The sequence below is a fragment of the Solenopsis invicta genome, chromosome 4, assembly GCF_016802725.1.
Source record: "Solenopsis invicta isolate M01_SB chromosome 4, UNIL_Sinv_3.0, whole genome shotgun sequence".
Lineage (NCBI taxonomy): Eukaryota > Metazoa > Arthropoda > Insecta > Hymenoptera > Formicidae > Solenopsis > Solenopsis invicta.
In genome coordinates this window covers 18,385,526-18,412,394 of record NC_052667.1, presented here as the reverse complement: position 1 = coordinate 18,412,394, position 26,869 = coordinate 18,385,526, and the positions used below count along the sequence as shown (strand labels likewise).

The following is a 26,869-nucleotide window of genomic DNA, read 5'->3' as shown; positions in this document are numbered from 1 at the left end:
TAAGTTGTGAAACTGGCCCTTAGGCCCAGTTTCACAACTTTGGGTTTAATCCGAGCTTAGTTGAACTACCGTCAAGTTTAACGCCACGGTTAAACTTCTATCGCGTTTCACAACCAGATTTTAACTCTAGGTTACGTAAACCTATAATCTATGCAAAGAAACTTCAACAGACTTATCTTTCTTCTAGAACAAGTAGTGTGATTGGTTGTTACCGAAGAGTAGGGAATGAGATATTACAGGTTCTATACACCAAAGCAAAAAATAATGAACAAATTTAAAAGTTTTAAAGTTTTCTTCTTACATGTTTCCAAATCAGTTTGAACTAAACAATTAAATTCAATTGTTACTGTAAAAATTTACACTTTATTAAGTACATTAAACATTGGAACACTAATTAGAAAAAAATTTCTCATAAAATAAAGAACAACAGATTAGAATAAAAGACAAAATTGAGTTTTGAAAAAAATAAATAAATCTAAAAGACAGCCACTCGAAATAAAAAAAAGCTGTTCTTTGGAAAAACACATATATGGTCATCGTAATTATAGTATGTAATCTATAAGTACTAATTTAATAATATTACAAAACTATTTTTACTGTTCTGTTTTATGAGAAATTTCTTCTTTGATTTCTCTTAAGACTGCAGTAACAGATTCCTTGGTTAAGCGAAATCGAGCATAAAAATCAATGTCATCAAATTCTTCAAATTCTTCAAAATATGACGGTCGTCTTCTAATTATTCTCGGGCGTCGATTTATTATTTGCACAAAATCTTCATCGTCAGATGACGATAACATATATTCCAGAGCCATATCTTGCAACATAACCTTTTTACAATTTCGTGGAGATATCAGTCATGAAGTACAATACTCGAAAGATTACTGAAAGCAGTGGCGCTGCAGTATTAAACCTCGGTTATCTACCTTAAACGCCCGAATTTCGCCGTTCAACTTTAACCGCAGTTTAACAACGTTAACCGAGGTTTAAGACAGTTATGGGACACAATATTTTCCGTAAACCAAGTTTAAAGGTTTAAACTCCGGTTAAACTAAGTTGTGAAACTGGCCCTTAGAGAGTTCAGGAACAGAAAACAAACGGCATGTAACATTTTCCCTAGGGCGGAAACGTGAAAAGTGAAAAGTTTCACGTGAACTGCACGATCATGTACGATTCCACGGAATCATCCGTTTGTTTTCTGTTCCTGAACTCCCTGAATTAGTGTGCACTTAAAATGAAATAGATATATATTTGAAAGTTAGTGAAAGCAAGAAAGATCGTTCCAGTGCAGTCTAGTGCAGGAATAGAAAACAAGCCTCATGTAACTCACTTATGAGCGGAAATATGAACTTTTTCACGTGAACTTTTTCGCCATCAGCCGTGATGCCGAAAAGGTGAAAATTTAGGGAATTAATAAATTGTATGTATTTTGAAATAAGAATGAAAGTGTGGTAACAGTGTGGTAACAGTTTGAAGAGGTATTATTGAAAAGGTTAATCTTTTTGGTATTGCATTGCGTTGATAAGATAAAGTAATACATACATAAATAAAAATAATGCTTTTGTGATGTAATTTGATATTTATATTTGACAAATTGATATTTTGATAATTATATAGAATGAGGTTTCATCAAATGCAAATTTAAATAAAAATATATTTTAAACGCGTTTTGATACACAATGATATAAGAAAAGTGCGTCTTGTGAAATAGAATATTAATCAATCATGTAAGTGTTTATAACTTATAAATTTGGAAAATACATGTGTGAGCGGAGAATTCAGTTTTGATCAAGGTCCGTATTCTAAATTATTCAATATTTTTTAATTAAACAAAGTTAAATTTAATGACTAGTGAAATTAATTTACTTTAAAATTTGCATAAATAAAAAACTAAATTAAAGTTAATTTTGAAAAACAATGTTTGAATTAAATTACAATGTAATTTTGAGTATTAGATTACTATATAATAAAATAGTTGTTACAATATATGGATCATTAAAAATAAATGTAATATATATTATATTTGTAAATTAAGTTTATGCAATATAAGAAATATTGCTATTTATTTATGAATATTTTTTTTACAATTTTTTTTTATATAACAAAATTTTTACAGTAAAAGTTATACTGTAAAAGCAGATAGAAACCTTTTTCACGATCGCTTGATAGTTGCAATGACAGAGCCTCTAATGGTGAATTTCGGAACGCAAACTAAATTTCCGCGCATTATTCATACATAGGCTTGTTTTCTATTCCTGCACTAGACTGCACTGGAACGTTCCTTCTTGCTTTCACTAACTTTGAAACATCTATCTATTTCATTTTAAGTGTACACTTATTTAGAGAGTTCAGGAACAGAAAACAAACGGCATAATCGCTGTACGTGAAAAGATTCACGTGAACTCTCTATGAGTGAAAAATGAAAAATGAAAAGTGAAAAGTGAAACGTGAAAAGTGAAACGTGAAAAGTTCCACGTGAAATTACATGATTGACCCCCAGGAACAGAAAACAAATGGCGTATTCCAAAACCTAGTAAAAATGGTAAAAGTGAGCTCTCACTCGATTGGCTACTTTTCACCATAGTGGAAATGCGACATTTTTCACGTGACATTAGGTTTGTTCGAGTTGCTTGAAATCCCCAAAAATTTTTGCACTTGAGATGAGATAAATATATATTCGATCGTAAGAAAGAGAGAGACGACAAAGAAATTAATTCAAAAAGGACAGCAACACGAACAGGTCTATTGCTCGACAAGTATTTTGATGCTGAGTTGAATCAAACTGTGTCGAATTTGGTTGAGTTTACGGAGTCTTGTATCGTTTCAGAATAGAGTACCTTTTATTTTTTATCGAGCAAGAAGAAAATGCGAATTAGAAAAAGAAATTTAAATTTATTAAGAAGGAGACTGAGAGGTACTCAGGATCCATTCAATATTCTAGATAATATATTCTAAATAATACATTGTAAAATTGTATAAAGTATATAAATAAATTAATAATTATATAAGTATATAAATAATAAATAACAATAAATAAATAATAAGATATAAATAATATAAGTATATATTGTAAATAAATTATGCAATATTTACGCACCGTTTTTTTTAAATTGGTATCTTACTCGGGACATGCGTCGTCAATCGTCAACAGAAGGGACTTTGAGATTATTGGAGATTATTTAATCTAAGCCTTAAGGGCCTCGCACATGAAATGCATAACAGAGCATAAGCGTAGCATAAGGCCTCTAGACCAATGGGAATCTTATGTAAATCAATATGGCGACTTTATGCTGGATGCTCATTGGTCCATCGGTCTTATGTTGTGCCTATGTTATGTTGGTTGTGTTCCGATATTAACTGCCAGTACTGAAAATGTATAGTATATGTGACGTGAACTATAAATTTTCAGTACTGACAGTAAAAACGGAACACAGCCGTTATGCATTTCATGTGCGAGGCCCTTAAGGGCGTCGCACATAAAATGCATAACATAACATAAGCACAACATAAGACCGATAGACCAATGAACATCCAGTATAAAGTCGCCATATTGAGTTACATAATAGGCTTGTTTTCTGTTCCTGCACTAGACTGCACTGGAACGTTCCTTCTTGCTTTCGCTAACTTTGAAACATCTATCTATTTCATTTTAAGTGTACACTTATTTAGGGATGCGTTCAGATTCTCCACCAAGGTGCACCCAGACATTATTCTATCCTTGTTTAATATTTGGTAAACAACAAAGATAAAACGACATCATAGTACACCCGGGTGAGGAATCTGAACGCAGCTTAGAGAGTTCAGGAACAGAAAACAAACGGAATATTTTCATTGGTCCGTCGGTCTTATGTTGTGCTTATGTTATGTTATGCATTTCATGTGCGAGGCCCTTTACGAGTGAATTTTTGAATGTGAGGTTATATTTATAATGTCAGTTAAATGCAGCTAACATTAAAATAGGATTCGCGATGTCTTTATACGATGATTTTGATAAGCATCGTACCACAGAGAAGGTTGCGGGATGGTCTTCTGGTATTAAATTATTGCAATCGCAACTGCAACTGAAAAAGGCCGCAACAACACAGGTAAATGTGTCAAATTATATGTGTCAAACAATGATTCTTTACGAGAAGTCTTTATTAACGTAATCTTTATAATTTAAAAATAAGCTTCTAATTGTTACTTATCGTAGCCTAAACGTGAACAATACAGAAAGGCTACTGCAGTATTAGCGCCGGTGATAGACTTGAAATCAAAAGCCAACCGCGATGTCGACAGAGAAGATGACAATGCTCACAACAATCCACTGACTAGTGGCAGTGTCGGTAGCATAGGAGTTGGTGGCGAATTTGACTGGAATGTAGTGAATGAATATGATCCTATGTGGCCCAATGAATACGAGAAGGTTGTAAAAGAATTACGTGATATCAGGGACAGAGAACATGATCAGGAGACGGAAATGCGCAAACGTAGGAGGGATAGTACTCGCTTTGAAGATACTCAGGTAATATATGAAAGAAAAAAAAATGTTTCTATGATATATATACTATCATTTAAACAAGCTTGAGATTTTCTTATATCTCATAAAAAGTGTCTTGGTAAAAAAATTTTAAGAGATATTGTTAAAAATTTTAAAAGAAATAGAGTTTTGAAAGTATTTTAGTTTTGTCTATGATATATTGCTCTTAAACTAAAATAACAAAATTGAAAATTGATAATTTTCTAATATTTTGTTTTTATTTTGAAACAGTTTGATAAGATATTATTCAATAAAAATTGAAATTATTGTGAAATAGACTTTCTAATGCTATAAAATATTTCTTTAAAAAATTGTGATAATTTCTTACAATATTAAATTTCTTGTATAAAAACTCACCTCTTACAAAATTTTTTCCAACAGTTTGAAACTAAAGATGCATCTTCACTTATGTTGTATCATAATGCAGATATTTGATTTTATATAACAATATGTTAAGATCTTGTTTTTAACTTGTATTTGTATCTCATATTTGTATTTTTCATTTAGTTTTTCACTTAATAGCAGCGGATTCGCAGCAGCAGATTCGTCAAAGCAGGGATTCTCATTCAAAATAAAATACATAAGAAACTTTGACATATAAAGGCAAACTAGCAAGTAACTGCACAACATACACTTATACGCTTCTAAATAGATCAGACTATCGAGAACAATTAACAAAAATGCGCAGGTCTACTAAATTGTTTAAATTATATAACGAGTTATTGCAGAAACAAGGGAAGGAAGCCTCGGTCGGGGCTGTAAATTTTTTTAGAACATCATTGTAGGCTTCTAAATAAATCCCGACTAGCAAGAAAAATTAAAAAAAATGCGCACGCCTACAAAAAATTATTTAAACAATATAAAGTTTATTGCAAAAACAGGAAAACGAAGTCGCGGTCGGGGCTGCAAATTTTTTTAGAACATTATTGTAGGCTTCTAAATCAATCCCGACTAGCAAGAAAAATTGAAAAAAATGCGCACGCCTACAAAAAATTATTTAAACAATATAAAGTTTATTGCAAAAACAGGAAAACGAAGTCGCGGTCGGGGCTGCAAATTTTTTTAGAACATCATTATAACCTTCTAAATCAATCCCGACTAGCAAGAAAAATTAAAAAAAATGCGCACGCCTACGAAAAATTATTTAAACAATATAAAGTTTATTGCAAAAACAGGAAAACGAAGTCGCGGTCGGGGCTGCAAATTTTTTTAGAACATCATTATAACCTTCTAAATCAATCCCGACTAGCAAGAAAAATTAAAAAAAATGCGCACGCCTACGAAAAATTATTTAAACAATATAAAGTTTATTGCAAAAACAGGAAAACGAAGTCGCGGTCGGGGCTGCAAATTTTTTTAGAACATCATTGTAGGCTTCTAAATAAATCCCAACTAGCAAGAAAAATTAAAAAAAATGCGCACGCCTACGAAAAATTATTTAAACAATATAAAGTTTATTGCAAAAACAGGAAAACGAAGTCGCGGTCGGGGCTGCAAATTTTTTTAGAACATTATTGTAAGCTTCTAAATCAATCCCGACTAGCAAGAAAAATTAAAAAAAATGCGCACGCCTACGAAAAATTATTTAAACAATATAAAGTTTATTGCAAAAACAGGAAAACGAAGTCGCGGTCGGGGCTGCAAATTTTTTTAGAACATCATTATAACCTTCTAAATCAATCCCGACTAGCAAGAAAAATTAAAAAAAATGCGCACGCCTACGAAAAATTATTTAAACAATATAAAGTTTATTGCAAAAACAGGAAAACGAAGTCGCGGTCGGGGCTGCAAATTTTTTTAGAACATCATTATAACCTTCTAAATCAATCCCGACTAGCAAGAAAAATTAAAAAAAATGCGCACGCCTACGAAAAATTATTTAAACAATATAAAGTTTATTGCAAAAACAGGAAAACGAAGTCGCGGTCGGGGCTGCAAATTTTTTTAGAACATTATTGTAGGCTTCTAAATCAATCCCGACTAGCAAGAAAAATTGAAAAAAATGCGCACGCCTACAAAAAATTATTTAAACAATATAAAGTTTATTGCAAAAACAGGAAAACGAAGTCGCGGTCGGGGCTGCAAATTTTTTTAGAACATCATTATAACCTTCTAAATCAATCCCGACTAGCAAGAAAAATTAAAAAAAATGCGCACGCCTACGAAAAATTATTTAAACAATATAAAGTTTATTGCAAAAACAGGAAAACGAAGTCGCGGTCGGGGCTGCAAATTTTTTTAGAACATCATTATAACCTTCTAAATCAATCCCGACTAGCAAGAAAAATTAAAAAAAATGCGCACGCCTACGAAAAATTATTTAAACAATATAAAGTTTATTGCAAAAACAGGAAAACGAAGTCGCGGTCGGGGCTGCAAATTTTTTTAGAACATCATTGTAGGCTTCTAAATAAATCCCAACTAGCAAGAAAAATTAAAAAAAATGCGCACGCCTACGAAAAATTATTTAAACAATATAAAGTTTATTGCAAAAACAGGAAAACGAAGTCGCGGTCGGGGCTGCAAATTTTTTTAGAACATTATTGTAAGCTTCTAAATCAATCCCGACTAGCAAGAAAAATTAAAAAAAATGCGCACGCCTACGAAAAATTATTTAAACAATATAAAGTTTATTGCAAAAACAGGAAAACGAAGTCGCGGTCGGGGCTGCAAATTTTTTTAGAACATCATTATAACCTTCTAAATCAATCCCGACTAGCAAGAAAAATTAAAAAAAATGCGCACGCCTACGAAAAATTATTTAAACAATATAAAGTTTATTGCAAAAACAGGAAAACGAAGTCGCGGTCGGGGCTGCAAATTTTTTTAGAACATCATTATAACCTTCTAAATCAATCCCGACTAGCAAGAAAAATTAAAAAAAATGCGCACGCCTACGAAAAATTATTTAAACAATATAAAGTTTATTGCAAAAACAGGAAAACGAAGTCGCGGTCGGGGCTGCAAATTTTTTTAGAACATCATTGTAGGCTTCTAAATAAATCCCGACTAGCAAGAAAAATTAAAAAAAATGCGCACGCCTACGAAAAATTATTTAAACAATATAAAGTTTATTGCAAAAACAGGGAAACGAAGTCGCGGTCGGGGCTGCAAATTTTTTTAGAACATTATTGTAGGCTTCTAAATCAATCCCGACTAGTAAGAAAAATTTAAAAAAATGCGCACGGCAATGAAAAATTATTTAAACAATATAAAATTTATTGCAAAAACTAAAAAATAAAAAAATTCTAATACCAAAAACGCAAATAAATTTTAATATAAAAAAGTAAAAAAAATTTTAACATTCACAAACAGTAAGAACATAACAAAAAAAGAGACCATATTCTCGCCACCTCCTCGTTGGTTGGTCTTGGGTAGCGCAAAGAGAGAGAACAATATGTATGTTTAGCAGTCAAATTATATTTCTGATCTATAATTTACATCAAAGTAGAAAATTGGGAAATCATACTATTTCTTTTCTATAATGACAATATTATTCCTATACGGCGCAAGCAGCCAACCTTAATATGATTGCTAATAAATTTCCAGCGCCGACCAAGCCCTTGTTTCTGCAATAACTCGTTATATAATTAAAACAATTTAGTAGCCGTGCGCATTTTTTTTAATTTTTCTTGCTAGTCGGGATTTATTTAGAAGCCTACAATGATGTTCTAAAAAAATTTGCAGCCCCGACCGCGACTTCGTTTTCCTGTTTTTGCAATAAACTTTACATTGTTTAAATAATTTTTTGTAGGCGTGCGCATTTTTTTTAATTTTTCTTGCTAGTCGGGATTGATTTAGAAGCCTACAATAATGTTCTAAAAAAATTTGCAGCCCCGACCGCGACTTCGTTTTCCTGTTTTTGCAATAAACTTTATATTGTTTAAATAATTTTTCGTAGGCGTGCGCATTTTTTTTAATTTTTCTTGCTAGTCGGGATTGATTTAGAAGGTTATAATGATGTTCTAAAAAAATTTGCAGCCCCGACCGCGACTTCGTTTTCCTGTTTTTGCAATAAACTTTATATTGTTTAAATAATTTTTCGTAGGCGTGCGCATTTTTTTAATTTTTCTTGCTAGTCGGGATTGATTTAGAAGGTTATAATGATGTTCTAAAAAAATTTGCAGCCCCGACCGCGACTTCGTTTTCCTGTTTTTGCAATAAACTTTATATTGTTTAAATAATTTTTCGTAGGCGTGCGCATTTTTTTTAATTTTTCTTGCTAGTTGGGATTTATTTAGAAGCCTACAATGATGTTCTAAAAAAATTTGCAGCCCCGACCGCGACTTCGTTTTCCTGTTTTTGCAATAAACTTTATATTGTTTAAATAATTTTTCGTAGGCGTGCGCATTTTTTTAATTTTTCTTGCTAGTCGGGATTGATTTAGAAGGTTATAATGATGTTCTAAAAAAATTTGCAGCCCCGACCGCGACTTCGTTTTCCTGTTTTTGCAATAAACTTTATATTGTTTAAATAATTTTTCGTAGGCGTGCGCATTTTTTTTAATTTTTCTTGCTAGTCGGGATTGATTTAGAAGGTTATAATGATGTTCTAAAAAAATTTGCAGCCCCGACCGCGACTTCGTTTTCCTGTTTTTGCAATAAACTTTATATTGTTTAAATAATTTTTCGTAGGCGTGCGCATTTTTTTAATTTTTCTTGCTAGTCGGGATTGATTTAGAAGGTTATAATGATGTTCTAAAAAAATTTGCAGCCCCGACCGCGACTTCGTTTTCCTGTTTTTGCAATAAACTTTATATTGTTTAAATAATTTTTCGTAGGCGTGCGCATTTTTTTAATTTTTCTTGCTAGTCGGGATTGATTTAGAAGGTTATAATGATGTTCTAAAAAAATTTGCAGCCCCGACCGCGACTTCGTTTTCCTGTTTTTGCAATAAACTTTATATTGTTTAAATAATTTTTTGTAGGCGTGCGCATTTTTTTCAATTTTTCTTGCTAGTCGGGATTGATTTAGAAGCCTACAATAATGTTCTAAAAAAATTTGCAGCCCCGACCGCGACTTCGTTTTCCTGTTTTTGCAATAAACTTTATATTGTTTAAATAATTTTTTGTAGGCGTGCGCATTTTTTTTAATTTTTCTTGCTAGTCAGGATTGATTTAGAAGCTTACAATAATGTTCTAAAAAAATTTGCAGCCCCGACCGCGACTTCGTTTTCCTGTTTTTGCAATAAACTTTATATTGTTTAAATAATTTTTTGTAGGCGTGCGCATTTTTTTTAATTTTTCTTGCTAGTCGGGATTGATTTAGAAACTTACAATAATGTTCTAAAAAAATTTGCAGCCCCGACCGCGACTTCGTTTTCCTGTTTTTGCAATAAACTTTATATTGTTTAAATAATTTTTCGTAGGCGTGCGCATTTTTTTTAATTTTTCTTGCTAGTCGGGATTTATTTAGAAGCCTACAATGATGTTCTAAAAAAATTTACAGCCCCGACCGAGGCTTCCTTCCCTTGTTTCTGCAATAACTCGTTATATAATTTAAACAATTTAGTAGACCTGCGCATTTTTGTTAATTGTTCTCGATAGTCTGATCTATTTAGAAGCGTATAAGTGTATGTTGTGCAGTTACTTGCTAGTTTGCCTTTATATGTCAAAGTTTCTTATGTATTTTATTTTGAATGAGAATCCCTGCTTTGACGAATCTGCTGCTGCGAATCCGCTGCTAGCTTCAACATATTTAAGATCTTGTTTTTAACTTGTATTTGTATCTCATATTTGTATTTTTCATTTAGTTTTTCACTTAATACATCTGTATTTTAAATTTGAAGTTGCTTGTTCTAGATACAATGTTTTTCTCTGTACAGTTAGTTGCTGCTAGCTATATTTTTCTTCATCATTTATTGACTTTTCACTGTCTTGAGACAACGTGCAACTGAATTTTTGGAATAAAGTGAGTGGTGTTATGTTATTATGTTGTTAGATGGAGACAAAATTGGAACAGAATCAGAATAAGTCCACACTGACTGTATCCGTATCATTTTTTTAATGTTTTGCGAAATACTGACTTCAAGTGGAACATAGTTATATCATATCTGTGTATCAAAATAATTTGCCCTCTCCACACTTAACTGATTATGATACGATACAATGATATGATACAAGTGAAAACGTGTTTTAAGAGTTCAAACAAAAAATAAAAGAGGATAATGTTATAACATGTTTAATTTGCATAAAGTTTAAACATTTTTAAAAATTTTTCTTACACTTTTAAAAAGCAACAAAATTTTAAATATATTGATATTTTTGAACAATAATGCAGAAAAGTTCAAAACAAATTATAATTTTTTGTACAGTAATATAACAATATTGTGTTGTAATGTAATATATTATAATCAGATGCTAACCAGTTCAAAAATTAAATAATAAACATTTAAATAATGAGGAGGCTACCAAGGTCTTTGCATGCAGTAGATCTTTGTGCTCAGGATTGAATAAATTTTTGATGTTTATAAGCATCTCTGTTATCCCCTTTTATCCCGAAAAACTGTAAAGAAATTATTGCGAAAAATATTACCTTAATCAAAATTTTTAAAATTGGTTAGCAATTTTAATTTTTATGATATTACATTTTTTTATTCTTCTTAAAATAGCTGTGTTGTAACTCCAGCAAAATATGCGGCGCGCAATTTAGGTAATTTTGTAAAATGTTCATAAATTTATCTAAAAAATTATTGAGCCCAAAGATCTTTTTTAGACCATGTATAGCCTTCTTATTATTTAAATGTGTTTATACGTTTTCTGGTCATATTAGGATATCATTATTAAATAATAAAATTAATAACTTTTAATTTAACTTAGTTAATTTTTATCTTTAACTAGTTATTTTAAAAATCTAAATTTTAATTTATTAGCTTTTTTTAACATGAAAAACACACGACCAAGGAGAATCCTTCAGGTCATTAAAATTTTTAATAAAATTTTATGGGTGTGTAGTATTTACTCAAACATTTTCTATAATAAAACCATAAGTTGCGGAAATTAGGCTTTCTCGAGAAAATGACGATTAAATATTTCCAGTACCTATAGTATCGTTACAGAAAAAGTATTGTCGAATCAACGGCGTAGCGTCCGGTGTTAGGAAAATCGTCATACAACGGCCTCTGATAATGAGTAAAACAAACGCGCGCGCGCGCGCGCGCGCACACACACACACACACACACACACACACACACACACGCACGCACGCACGCACGCACGCACACGCGCGCGCGCACACAGACACACACAGTTTATTGTTTTTTTTTTATCTAGACCTTATAAAAAAGCTAAAAGCTGTAATGGTATTATAGGCATTGGAAATATTTATTCGTCATTTTCTCGCAAATGTCTAATTTTCGCAACTTACGGCTTTATTAAATGTTTGAGTAAATACACACCTATGAAATTTTATTAAAATTGGTGATTCGAAGGTCGCGAGTTTACCTTGTAAGTTAAATATTTATTTATGTGAAAAAAGAAAAAAATACTCATGTAAAAAATATTTCTTTGTTACTTCATGTAAACTTAATTTACAAATAAAATAAAACTTATTTAATGTTATCTAAAAATATCTAAAAATATTGTGATATTCTAATTTAATATAAACAATGCTTTTCAAAATTAACTTTTAATTTACCTTAAGCTAATTTAATTGTAACGCAACTTTCTTTTAGGAGTTAATTCTTTGTTTATTCAATGTTTAATATAACTGAATTAATTTTTTCATAATAAAATCTTTTACAATTTTTTCGAAAGGGGGATTCTATAGATGCTTCTAGGGCATCGAAATTATATTAAGGGATAACACCACTGTAGAACCTCCAAAAAAAACCTATTTTTGATCGTTTTTTACGGGAAAACGAAAACGGTAACGCAAAATATTTTAAGTACCTTATTCTACATACTTTGAAGTATTAACAAAAATTTTTTTGTATTTTTTTTATTACAAAATGGCGATGACAAAGCTTGGCAATGATGATTACTCGTTTCAGAAGGTGCCTTACTATCGCACCAAAATCTGCTACAATTTTTGCTTTAGAACAAAAAATCATTTTTAAAAATTCTTTATGTCATTAGCTAGCGAAAAACGTACGGAAATTAAAAAATAATTTTTTTTGTATAAATGACAAGTTTGAAAAAAAATATTTTTTTGCGAAAAATTTTGCAGAAAATTGTTTATAAAAGAAAGTTTATAACGAAATGTAAAATCCGTACTTCGCTGACAAATGTATTTTAGAAGCTACAGTTAAAATTTCAAGTAAATCGGTCAAGTCATGGAAATTATGAGTGTGGCAAGCTTAGTGATTTTGAAAGTGATTTTGAAAAAAACACGTTTAAAGTTTTATGTAACAGATAAAAATTTTTTGTTTACCGTTAATCTGCGATGCCTGCACCATACAATTGGCCTTCCTATTGATAACCTAATCTAAGGGAGAACCTAACCTAAGAGAGGTTTTTCGAGCTGTGCGCGATCGAGCTTCACACTTGCGTTTGCGCCTTCTTTGTCACCTTTTTTCCCTTCTATGACATTTCCTAACCGGATGGGATTCGATAGCGCACGGTGCGATAGCCCACCAACCAATCATCTTGACTTATCTAACCCAACCAACGGAAAAACTCTAGGCATCGACTACTGTGAGTGGTGGTGGGCTATCGGTCCCGTGCGCTATCGGGATCCGCTTTTCCTTGGGTGTTTACGATAACTGATCGGATCTCGGATTGAATTGAACAATGGTACTCAACCTAATTATAGAAAACTTCCTTAGACTAATCGGATTGACAATCGCTGTCTCAAATGTAATCCGATTGATGACGAAAGCGTGGAGACACAGAAGCACGCTTGAAAAGTAAATCTCTTTATTTTTTTAAATAATAACACGAAAGATCCAAGATAAAGTTAAAAGGAATGATTTAAATTTAGATTTATTGCAATATTTTTTGTTTAAACACCGGATTTTGTTTAAATTTCTGTTCGTAAAAATTAATTAATCTATTCTTAAGTTTGTGGTTATATCGGAAACGAATCAAAATTAATTAAACAATTATTAATTGTTAGATATAAATTAAAGCGTATCATATAATATTTCAAGCATATTATATGGAATTCCTGTTTACTCTTACGAAAGACGCACGGACTGGAAATTGTAATCTTATATTACAATGACTACAGAAAAATACTACAATAACCACACATAAATATTACAATAACGTGTTAATATTACAATAAACTTGTGTGGTTTTTTCGTATTACGAATGGATCACAGGAAAATATTACAATAATCACAGAGATTACAATTTCTAGTCCGTGCGTCTTTTTTGTAAGGGTAAACTTATTGTTAGTAAAAATAATTTTGAAATCATTCAACTACATTAATCAATATTAATTCAACTACACATTAATCAATATTAATTTATATGTTAAAAATCAATAATGTTTCTGAAAATGTTCTTTTTATTCTTTTGCAGATTGTAAATAAACTTCAATTCCATGAATAAATAAAAATTACTGGAAAATGGATTTATATGAAGAGGGCATTATTGAACAATATTAATTTATGCTAACTTAAAATTTGTAAAATCTGCTTTGTTAGCTGTTTATTAGAAAGTAATAATATAAAAACGGAATATACACAAATATAATTCAAATAATTGTATATGACTTTTATTGTAACCAAAGGTACATATCAGTCATTCATAACAAAAATAAAAATTTTATGTAAATTTTAATATAATCTTTGCCTTTAACGGTTGTAGCTAGATCTTTGTACTTGTATTGTTTGTGTGATTTTATCACAAAAAAAATTTTTTTTTTCCTATAGATGAAAAATATGTACATTTTACAATAAAAGTCATGTATGCATACAATTATTTAAATTTTATTTATGTATATATTATGTTCTTATATTATTACTCTCTAATGAACAACTAACAAAAAATAGCAGATTTTACAAATTTTAAGTTAGCACAACTTGATGTTGTTCAATAATGTCCTTTTTATGCAAATACATTTTCCAGTAATTTTTATTTATTCTTGGAGTTGAAGTTTATCTACGATCTGGAAAAGAATAAAAAGAACATTTTCAGAGACATTATTGATTTTTAACATATAAATTAATATTGATTAATGTGTAATGTAGTTGAATAATTTCAAAGTTATTTTTACTAAGTTTATAATAAACAGGAATTCTATATGATATGCTTGAAATATTATATGCTTTAATATGTACCTAACAATTAATAATTGTTTTATTAATTTTAATTTGTTTCCGATATAACAAACTTTAGAATAGATTAATTAATTTTTACAAACAGAAATTTAAACGAAATCCAGTGTTTAGACAAAAAAAAATTACAATAAATCTAAATTCAAATCATTCTTTTTAACTTTATCTTTGATTTTTTGTGTTATTATTTAAAAAAATAAAAAGACTTACTTTTCAAGCACGCTTCTCGGTCTCCACGCGTTCGTCATCAATCGGATTACATTTGAGACAGCAATCGTCAATCCGAATCTAGGGAAATTTTCTATACCTACGTTGAGTACCATTGTTCAATCCAATCCGAGATCCGATTAGTTATCGTAAACACCCCTTCTTTAAAAACCCCACCGGCATTCTGATTTATTCTTCGATGCTCGAATATTCAAATTTAAAATTTAACTAAAACGTTTAATTTTAAATCAGAATTAAATTCAATTGTCAATCTAAATATTTGATTAGTTAATAATTTAATATATAATTTTCAAGTTCACTCCTGCCTCACGCCGTACTCCTACGCATACGCTTTTTAAGCCATCTTCTCTCTCTCTAAATTAATTTAATCGAACGGAAAACGGTCAGAATTTATTTTTATTTCTTTATTAATTGGAATTTTTCTTAATCCGCAAAATGGCAATCTTTCATAAAGCAACATGGACAAGAAAACCCATCACGGCAAAACCGGGGGCCGCAGACGATTTTTCGAGCTTTACGTCGCGACTTAAATGCAGTTAAGGATTTCGATCCCTCAATACACCTATGAGGTTATTCTGAAACAATTTTTTCTTTGGCAAAAACTTGTCCGAAGCTTAGTTTTTAAATTATAAAAAGAAATACTTATCCAATAACCGGGCGCGTATAGCAGTGAGACAGGGCCAATTCACCGTTCGATATGAGCGATTACGTGAAACGATTGCAATGATCAGCTGACAGCTCGAACACTGTTTCTCCCCCCTCTTCCTCCCCGCTCTCTCAATCTCTCTCTCTCTCTCCCCCGCTTTTTCAAAACCTTTATCCCATTCTCATTCTCATTTTTTTCTTATTTATCAATTCATACACTAACACTAAAATAATGCTAGAATTAAAAACGATATTTAATTATTTGACGTCTTTTAATAATTTTGTACGAGTAAAAAATATTCTTTTTAAGTCAAAAATAGCATATTTAAAATGCATGATTGAAAAATAAAAATACACGTTCAAATTTGATCGAACTCGTCTCTCTCTCTCTTTCTCTTTCACTTTGCATTTTTGTTTTTCAATCACGCATTTTAAATATGGTATTTTTGACTAAAAGAAAATATTTTTTGTACATACAGAATTATAAAACAAGACGTCAAATTATTAAATATCGTTTTTAATTCTAGCATTATTTCAGTGTTAGTGTATGAATTGATAAATAAATAAGAAAAAAATGAGAATGACAATTGATTAGAGGCTTTGAAAGAGCGGGAGAGAGTAAGAGTGAGGGGGAAGGGAGGAAAAGCAGTGTTCTAGCTGTCAGCTTATCACTGCGATCGCCTCATGTAATCGCCTGTATCGAATGCTGAGTTGCGCCGGCCCTGCCTCACCGCTATATGCGCCCGGTTTTTGAATAACTATTTCCTTTTATTATTTAAAAACTATGCTTTGGACAAGTTTTTGCCAAAGAAAAAGTTGTTTTAGAATAACCTTAGGAATATGGTTCTTCGAGCACATAAGGTTCTGAATCACCCTGTTTATTGGCATATGTAGCTTATAGAGCTGAAAAATTTAATATTTAATATAGAAACATTATTAAGATTTGCTTCGGCTGAAAAATGTTTTTTTTTCTTATGTTAATTTTTACTTTATTAATTTTAACTTGATTTAGTTAAACTTAATTTACACACAAAATATTAACTTATTCAATTCTGATTGTAATAATATTGAACTTTTATGTGTGTTATATGTAACAGACTGCTGGTGGAAACAGTACAATGATCCCTCCTGAAAGAGACGAGGAAAGAACACCGACTTCGAGAGGTATAGTAGGAGGTGCAGCTATAGCACCGCCACCATCGTTACAAGAATCCACGGAATTGCCACCTCCACCATCGCGGCAGCCGTCTAATCTCGGCTATTCAACGTCGTCCGTGGCAGCAAAGATAATGGCAAAGTACGGTTTTAAAGAAGGACAGGGTCTTGGCAAGAAGGAACAGGGCATGTCGGTTGCATTGCAAGTGGAGAAAACTAGTAAACGTGGTGGTAGAATAGTTGGCGAGAGGGAACAGTTGATGCCTCCACCACCACCACTTACTGCATCTCCACCGCAGATGCAATTACAAGTACTATCACAATCACAACAACCCCAGGAAGAACCAAGCATTACAGAGATAATGAAATGTCCAAGCAAAGTTAGTGAAATCTTATATCAATATATACAAAGTGTTCGACAATAAATGAAACAAAAATTTAAACTTTACATGATCTATAATTTGCGACAAAATTTGAGAGAATTTTATTTATAATTTTATACAGAAAACATGGGAACAAATAAGACACATGAAATATGCACAGTCTATAAGTACTCGTGAATTGTAAATTACATAATTTATAACTTAACCTACTGTCGTATTTTATCATTTATGTGACAATGCCTTGGTGCTGGAGCAAGTTACTTCTTTATTAACTGAACAAAATATTTTTACCTATACATAGTAAAATCTATCAATTACAAAAATAAAGATGCTTGTACCGATGCATTAGAAAAGATTCTTTTTAAAATGTCACTTAAATTTTTTAATTGTTTTATTTAATTTTAAAAAAATTTATATGTTATTGGATCTTTGACTAAGAGTTTGTTATGTAGCATAACTTACACCAAATATTTCCTTTATGTTTACGAAGTTTATTTTTACAAGTGGATATTGCTGTAATTATGTTATTATTGAAACTGATGTTATTAAAGAATTCTCTATGATATACTTTTATTATATTTTAAATGTATTTTTTAATAACCATGTCATTTTTTAATAACTCAATTATGTCAAAAAAATAATCAAATATTCCATACGTAATTTGATATAAAATTATAAATAAAATTCTGTTGCAAATTATATTGTGCAAAGTAAGCTTAACAATTCTAGATGATAAGATAAAAGTCAAGAGAATAACAAAATAAAGTTCCATTTTTTATAATTATAATATCTAAATATTCACGTGTTTCAAGCACTTTTTATATGAATATTTAAATTTAACGTTTATATTTAAAAAATAAAGCCTTTGTTGCAATTTTGTTATTCTTGATACTTATAAAGGAAGAAAAAGCATGGTAACATTATATTTTACTTTTGTAAAATAACTCAGTAAATATTAAAGCAACACGGTTCTTATCAACATCAGTTTGTTAATCATAGAGTTCTATCAATCGCTCAATAGATAGAAGTTCATCAGATATATAAAATGAACGTAATTTACAATTTACTGGGAAGAGGGGAAAGAAGGATGCATTTGTGAGAGCAGAATGAGAATCGTGGAATGCTAATGTCATAAAAGGCACTTTTAATTATACACATTAAATACACACAAATCACAAATTAATGATCCTTCATAGATCTTGCACACTAATAATGTTACAAAACAAGGTTTTATAACATTTTTGAATGTTTTATAAAAAATATATATATTTTTTTAAATGCTTTTTTAAGAAATATTAAAATTAAGAATCGCTCGAATTGTTGTCAAATACAATAATTTAATAACTAGTCAAGTTTACGAGCCTACAAAATTATGGGTGTTAACAAAAAATCTTTAATTCGATAAATGTTACATTTACATGTCTAATGGAACGTTTCGGTTATATTAAGCCTTCCTCAGTCACCAAATTATTAGGAAATTATTTACTTGAAGTTAAATCGCATATTACACATTGAACAAAAAATTTAAAGAAATTATTATGGTAGTGAATTGCGAAAGATGAAAACATCGATATTATCACAAAATATGTATATTATGTCAATTGAACAATTGTCGTTCTCGCATATCGTCTAGACTATTGTCGATAGTAAACGATCTTGATCATGATCTTGACGACACATACAATTTTGAGTTGGAACACATGACGTTATTAACGGTGTTTTTTTAAAGATGATTTTTTTAAAAATTATTTCCTTGCTGTGTTAGTAAACGTTATGTCCACGATAAGGTTGTAAAATTGCAAGAGCGGTCTTGTGTTTATAATGCAAATGGCTTACGATCCTTCTCACATGATATAAATTTATATGTTGAAATCATACATACATTATGGCACACATTAAATTTAATTACATTATTTGAAAACCACATTCAAGGCCTTCAAGTTAAACTTTATAACGTTTTCGAGTGCAATGGGTTTTAACTCAGATTTGACGCCATTTGCCGGAATCGTCCAATTAGAACGGACGATCGAACCTGGGTTAAAACCCACTCCATTCAAAAACGCTATAAAATTAAAAAATTAATACCTAACGTATTTCTTAAAATAACGTAGAGTATATATCTATGCTGCTTGCAAAACTGAAATTCGGCTTTTATAAAAACACACTGAAAAATACGCTAATGATTAGTAACCATTCTATAATATTTAAATAGACTGTAACGAAATAATTTTAAAGGCTGCTCTTAGAATTCAAAATGCGAATTATACGAGCTATCATGATATCTCACCACTCAACACATATCTCGTGACCACCGTCTTTTCTCTACTTATAAATTATTCTTTGTTAATTTGTGAAATAAAATATGTATACTGTAATTTTATAGATCTCAAGGCTCCTGAGTGGTTGGCTGAGAACTCCGTGTTGATGGTGACGTAGTATCGCGGAAAGAATTAGAACTAATAGGCGTAAAAAGTAATATATTGACGATGATTTCTCTTGCATGTTATTTTATTATGTGCTTTATTGTGAAAATGTGACTTGTATCGTATTTAGTAAATTCGTAAAAATGGACCGCAAGTTATCCTTATAGAAGGAGAAGGCTTCATTTCACGTTACTTTTACGACTATTTATTAATTGTCAAGGAGGAAAAGGAGAGTTGAAACCCATTTTTGCATTTTAAAGCCATTTTGTCTTATCCAAATTCTCTTTATTTACAAATAATACGCAAGAAATTTTTATGTGTGATTTTTCGCTTATGACGTCACGATTTCAATATGGTCACAACTATTCAGGAGCCTTAATATATTGCTTGCCGTATAATTTAAGACATATTTGTTATCTTGATTACATCTATTATTGTAGGTTGTTCTTTTGCGCAACATGGTTGGCCCTGGAGAAGTTGACGACGATCTTGAACCAGAAGTGAAGGATGAATGCAACACCAAATATGGCGATGTTGCGCGTGTTATTATTCACGAAGTAATAGAAGCTACTCCAGAGGAAGCAGTACGAATATTTGTTGAATTCAAAAGAATAGAAAGTGCTATTAAAGCTGTGGTTGATTTGAATGGACGTTTCTTCGGTGGCAGACAAGTTAAAGCAGGATTCTATTCTAGTGAGAAACTTGATAACTTACAATTGATGGATTAATTTTATGTTTCAAAAAAAGAATTTCAAACTTCAATGTTTCTTTGAAAATTGTATAAAATATTTTATTATTTTTCCATTATGTAATATTGACAAATCCAGTAGAAAAAATAATTTTTTTCCAAATATGACAAAGAATTTATTTTTTCAATATTTACAATTATAAATTATATGAGATATATACTTGTTTTGATAATCTATTTCGATGATGTATACAAAATTTAATTAAAAAAGAAGCATTTATATATAATCTTATTAAAATAATTTATATAATAAACAATAATGAATATATATAAATAATTAGATGTATTTAACATTGTAAGTAAAAAATGTTTGAAAATTAAAATTAATTGCTTCTTTTTCAATGTACAATTGATTTTTACATTAGATACATTATAGGGAAGAGTAGGGCAAATTGAGCAGTGTTCCAAATAGTGTTCCAATCTTTTTAATTTAAATGAATACGGTTAAGCGGATTTACGTACTATTTATAATGTAAAGTCCTTACAAGACACTGAACATGTGACAGCAATTTGACAGTTTTGTCATAACATTCATATCATAGCAGAATAGACGCGGATATATTTTCAGCCGTCGTGCAAAAATTAAAAAAAGAAAAAAAGAAAATCCTTGTAAATAATTATTTAAAAGTGTTAAAATTTTGAAGGGTAATTGATTTAAGATAATTAAAGAATTCAACAATTTCAAGTATTTTATGATCATTTTTGCGGTTTATTGTAAAATTTGTTCCAAAGTTCAAAGAAACTCATGTCTAAATCAGACTTTTACATCAATTTGCAACCTGATTGTAGCACTAGTGATCGGCCGAACAAATCTAATCTTAAAAATGTTAAATTAATAAAATATGAGTCATCAGACTCAGAATAATTAAATTTTATTAATTTTAATTCTAATAATATAATAACATGACTGAGAAACGTTTAATTATACAGGGTGTTCCAGAACTGCGTATTTTCCCGTTATGGGAAACATAGAGGAGATGAAAAGAATCAAAAAAAGTCTTATACCATTTTGCGATATTCGTTATAATTATTGAGTTATAAAATAAACCGGTCTAAGCCGGTGACGCCGCGCCATCGCATTTAGCTTATAGGCGCGGCATGCGGTGGGAAAAGTGACGCGTCGCTATCTGAATTCCGCCGCACCGCATGTACATACATACACTGCAAAAATCAAATGTGTTATTTTAGCTAAAGCTTCTCCTTACACATTTGATAAAGTGTAAATCTATGATAAATAACATATAATCTCTTTGTAAATAACACATTTGATTTTTGCAGTGTATGTATACGCGGTGCGACGGAATTCAGACCGTCGCGTGTGCAAATTTAGACAGTGATGCCTTTCCCACCGCACTTTCCCGCGCTTATAAGCTAAGCGCGATGGCGCGGCGTCACCAGTTCAAACGTTTTATTTTATAAATCAATAATTATAACGAATATCGCAAAATGGTATAAGACTTTTTTTTATTCTTTTCATCTCCTCTGTGTCTCTCATAGTGGGAAAATACGCAGTTCTGGGACACCCTGTATACATACATAAAAAATTACTAATTTGTTTTTAATAAAATTTTTATTTGTGCCTCCAATTGCTTGTTTTTATTCAATAATACTAAAAAAATACATAAAAATCTTTTAAAATTCTATCTAAAAGTCAGTAAAAATAAAACCACTGGTTTTAAATTGGACTGGAAAAAGCATTTTTACATTTTTCATTATAGTTTAACATGGATGAGAGATACATCAAAATGATCTGAAGCAAAAATGAAGGGGATTGAATTATCTTTCCAACAGCACTTTCGGTTTTACGATCGGACTTTATTTGCGTCTTATAGAAAGCAAAAACTGCAAATAGATCCGACATTTTTTACTTATGTTAAATATGTCCAATTTATTTCACAAGAAAAAGTTTCAAACTCAAAAATCCAAAAAATTATAGAAACTGACAATACATAGCAAATATCCTGATGTAATAAACTTTTTCCTGCTGCTTGAATTTATTCTGAAAATTTGTTCATTTTTCCAAGTGTATTTGTAAGACATGACTATGTGTCTTGAAACATAAATTACAATAAATTTTATTTCGATATAAAATATAATTAAACAAGCTACAGTTTACGTTTAGGCCACAAAGTCCAGTAGAAAACATAAATCTCTTTCAAATCAAATATATTTAATATGAAATATAAATAAATAACATTTAAAAAATTTTTTATTTTTTTATAGCATCATTCATATTTAATCAGCGTTCCGGATCTAATAGCATGTAAAAAAATAAAAAAAATAACATGATAATCTTTTAACAACTTCCATTATTTTATTGCCTATCAGTTAAGTCGCTTATCGCCTTATTTAATTGAGCACTAAAAGCAGCAAAACTGAATGTCACCAGAAATCTATACTGACCCGATCTACCAAAATTCTCAAGCTGATTTGGATTTGTAATTAAATAAGCTATTTTCAAAGCAAACTCTTCGCCGAACAAATCGACTAGAAAACCAGTCTCTCCGGAAATTATCGATTCCGTGGGACCGCCGGAGTTGTGAGCGATCACTGGTTTGCCCATGAACATCGCCTCCAAGGGTACTATTCCGAAGTGTTCATTCGGCGGGGTGTATATCACAATTTTGCAATGATGAAGTATAGAGATCTTATCTATATCGGAGGGTGAACGTAGAAATATCACTTTGTCCGTTACATGCAGCTCATCGGCGAGTCCTATCAATTCCAAGTGATACTCCACGTTTTCCTCGACTCTCTTATCATATCCACCGGCCATTATCAAGTACACTTTTTTATATATTTCCTTTGTTAAAAGATTTTCCAGTTCCGCCAGAGCCTCTATCGCAAGAGACAGTTTTTTCTTACGCTCATACCTATTGATAGACAACAGTATAATGCTATCATCTGGTAATTTTCTGTCAAGCACCCTCTCTAGAGATACTATTCTCGTCTTATTGAAGAAGTCTGTGTTAATGGAGGGATACAAAATTTCTGGTTTAATTTTCAGTCTCTTGAATGTGTTTCTGAACACACTGTTTGTGTAATTGCTATTTACAAATACTTTATGTGCCATGCCAGTTGTGATTTCCTCAAGGTAATTCAGTGGTATGCGGTACAACTGTTTGATACAGCCACCAGGCTGTGAGAGCAGTTGATCTGGATAGTGACAGTAAAATATCACATATGGAATGCGCAGTCTCAATATAGGTATACAGATGGACACTAGGTCACAGAAAACAACTTCTGGTCGTTGATCACAGAAGATTATATAGCTGGCTGCATATATCTAGAAAAATAAATGCCACAAAACTTATTTTAGTTATAACTATTGCTAACAATATATAATTTTTTTTTTAATCAAGACATTCTACAGGACTGGGACTAAATAATTCAGTTCTTGAGTTAAAGGAAAAAAATAAGTTCCTTAGCAATAAAAAAAATGCTTTATGAAAGAAATTGCTATGGTTGTTATCACAATGTTCTCTATGTTTGGAAAAGAAATATATGTGAATTTAAGTTAAGATATTACAATTGAATACAATTATTAAGATATGCTCATTTATCATAAAAACTGTGGTTCTTACAACTATAATTTTTATGATTTTCCTTTTTGGAACATATCCTACGCACAAAAATACAAATTACAAAATTAGAAGAAAATAAGATAGAATGTTATACTGCTTTTCATTCTATCCTTGTTTTACATTTAATTAATGATAAAAATAGAATGACATAAAAACACTACCATCTTTACAAAAATGTTTTGAATACTGGTCTTAAAGAACATTAACAAAAAAAATTTTTGTAAATATTTTTTAAATACATTTACATCTCTAGAGTATATTGTTACCTCTTAACTTTTTTATTCAAGTAGAAAACTGCCGCCAAATTTTTTGTATTTTTAAATGCACTATGAGATAATCGATAAATTTTTCATAATCTTTTATTATTTTTAAAATATGTGTAATTCAGTTTTAATCATGGTTTTCCGTGAAGCAAATTTTTCTCAATAATTTTTATTTTATTGTTAACTTCTTACCATGCGTATGTAAGCGAAGAGCGCATAGAATCTGCCCAGAATGTGTCTAGGTAGCCAATTACCCACAACAGTGACGGGAATCGTGCCGTCTTTGGTTTCCGAAAAACAGTGTTCCAGGTCATAATGGGTTGTCACAAAGTTTACGTCGTGGCCGTTTTTCTTCAACGCTAGGGCCGCATCGACGACGAGCCTCTCCGCGCCGCCAATACCGAGATCGGGATGCAGAAACGTGACGCGTGTCATCATGCTTGAAAAATAAACTATTAAACGGACATCGTCATGTATTTATTGGAAAGTAAATAAAATTATCACGGTGCAAATAACTGTATTCACATCGTACCGGTCACCACTTATATACATATATATTTATTGTATTCAACTTTTCACAGTTGGCAGCAGTTGGCAGCTCTCTGGAATAAGAGGCAGAAAAACGACAGAGAGCGCAGATTTTAAAGAAAGAAGGCTGTAAAATGAACACACCATGCTATCCCCTCCACCTTCCAACGTTCCACTATGGTAACTAGTCATTTCTTGTCAGTTGTACGAGCATGTATGAGTTATACGAATAATAACAAGTGATAAAAGATAAATTAGTTCTCGGTTAAATTCAGTTAAATTGTGATTAAATTGGCCTGATATGAAGTAGTTCGATGCTAACTAACAGGAAAAAGATAAACAATTTCTGATCAAATAATTTTTAATTGTTAACAAACGATAAAAAACATAATTTATTAAAGTGAAGAATCAATATTTCTCAGCACAGGTAAGGTAATTTTTTCTATTTTAAAATATTCTATGAAAGTATTTCCTTTTTTATATATTACATTTAAGGTTATATTTTTTATTGCAATAGTTTCGATGTTTATGACGCAATGAAGAAGAATACGTAAAATTTAGGAACAACCGTTTGATCATAATGATTTCTCATTCATTGTTGTATGCTGATTAAATAATATAAAGAAAATGAATTTTGGTATGAATTGGGATGCTGAACATCGGCGTATTTTGTTGGATGGAAATGCAGCATTGGAACGTTCAGCACAGTCGGTCGCAAGATCGCAGGCTGTCGCAGCAGAGAGCGAACAGATTGGCACAGAAGTGATTTCTGAATTGGGCGAACAAAGAGATCGTCTCTTACGAGCAAAGCGGAGATTGTCACAGACGGACGAAGAATTAAATAAAACTAGAAAAATTTTGAATGTTATGCAACTGAAGGTTTTGACAAACAAAATTGTGCTGATATTGATTATATTACTAGAATTAGCCATTCTTGGTATAATTATATATTTAAAATTCTTTCATAAATAAATAGCATTATTGTATTATTGTTAAGCTTAAGTAAAGCTTAAGGAGAGTAATATTGTATAATATAAAATATAATAACATGAAATATAATATGCATTAATTGATAGAATTATAATTAAGCAATTTCTGTAAAATTTAATGATACATGAATTTTGAAACTAGCTTTTTTAAAAATAGATTTTTTACAGTCCAAAAAATGAGTGTATTGTCACTGGCATATTGCTAGTAGCATAAGTTATCACCAGAATTGTAGCAATTGAGTTTATACTTGTTGATATGTGCATTTATTATATGACATTTTTAAATAGCAACTTGGCAATTTATGCTGTGGTTTAAAATCTTCAAATTTGATTAAAAAATTGTATTATGTTGTCATAATAATTTATAATATAAAATGATGTCATACGCTGACAATACAAAATAACTTTGATGTTTTTATTTTACCTATTAGCTATTGATAATACTTTTGTAGAAAAATTGTAAAATTTTGATTAATGGCGTTTTATTATTAGCCCTTAACACTAAAAGGATTGGGTTTGACAAGCCCCCTAGAAGAATCGTAAAAGCCAATTTGGCTCCAAGTACATTTTTTCATAAATGATAAATAGAAAGAAACTAAACGTATTTATGTAGAGCGTTTTAGTATCAATAAAATCATTAATTTATTGTTTAAATTTGGTTGAAAAATTTAATCAAAAATGCATAACTATACAGGATCATTCGGAACGACCCATGTGTCCCTGTAAAGATGTGTTCTTGGAAATTCTGAGACAATTTTTCTTGTACGAAAATTTTGTCTGATGCTTACTTTTTGAATAATAAGACGATAAACTTAGCGAATTACGGGCCGTGTACAGTCGTGTTCATTATAGTTGCGACACTTTTTCTTCGATGCGTTTCTGAACGCGCAACTATAACGAGAGCTGAGAACATGATTGGTTCTTACTTATGGATTCAACCAATTACGTTTGCCGCTCGATGAGCAAGGCTACATTCCAAAAACAATCAAAGAAAAAGTGTCGCAACTATAATGAACATGACTGTACACATGGTAGATAAAGGCGGCGCAACTCACCGTCTGACGTGGCGTTTACCCATGGTTCGCTAAGTTTATCCTCTTATTATTTAAAAAGTGAGCGTCGGACAAAATTTTCGTACAGGAAAAATCGTCTCAGAATTTATCCCAGAACACGTCTTTACAGGGA

The 26,869-nt window shown here is 30.9% G+C and overlaps 3 protein-coding genes across 3 annotated transcripts; 2 read left to right on the top strand and 1 right to left on the bottom strand.

Moving 5' to 3' along the window:
* Positions 1-3,809: 3,809 nt before the first annotated feature.
* On the top strand, positions 3,810-20,509 carry LOC105207382 (splicing factor 45). Its single transcript, XM_039448258.1, has 4 exons — positions 3,810-4,082; positions 4,190-4,501; positions 16,709-17,146; positions 20,013-20,509. The coding sequence occupies exons 1-4, from the start codon at positions 3,966-3,968 to the stop codon at positions 20,298-20,300; spliced, it is 1,155 nt and encodes a 384-aa protein (XP_039304192.1). The 5' UTR covers positions 3,810-3,965; the 3' UTR covers positions 20,301-20,509.
* Positions 20,510-22,114: 1,605 nt separating this feature from the next.
* On the bottom strand, positions 22,115-24,734 carry LOC105207380 (alpha-1,3/1,6-mannosyltransferase ALG2). The gene is made up of 2 exons (XM_011176812.3): positions 24,360-24,734; positions 22,115-23,606 (listed from the first exon to the last, which is right to left on the bottom strand). The coding sequence occupies exons 1-2, from the start codon at positions 24,603-24,605 to the stop codon at positions 22,635-22,637; spliced, it is 1,218 nt and encodes a 405-aa protein (XP_011175114.1). The 5' UTR covers positions 24,606-24,734; the 3' UTR covers positions 22,115-22,634.
* On the top strand, positions 24,513-26,088 carry LOC105207381 (vesicle transport through interaction with t-SNAREs homolog 1B). The gene is made up of 3 exons (XM_011176813.3): positions 24,513-24,654; positions 24,749-25,122; positions 25,213-26,088. Exon 3 carries the CDS (start codon positions 25,323-25,325, stop codon positions 25,665-25,667), a length of 345 nt encoding a protein of 114 aa, XP_011175115.1. The 5' UTR covers positions 24,513-24,654; positions 24,749-25,122; positions 25,213-25,322; the 3' UTR covers positions 25,668-26,088.
* The last annotated feature ends 781 nt before the right edge of the window (positions 26,089-26,869 follow it).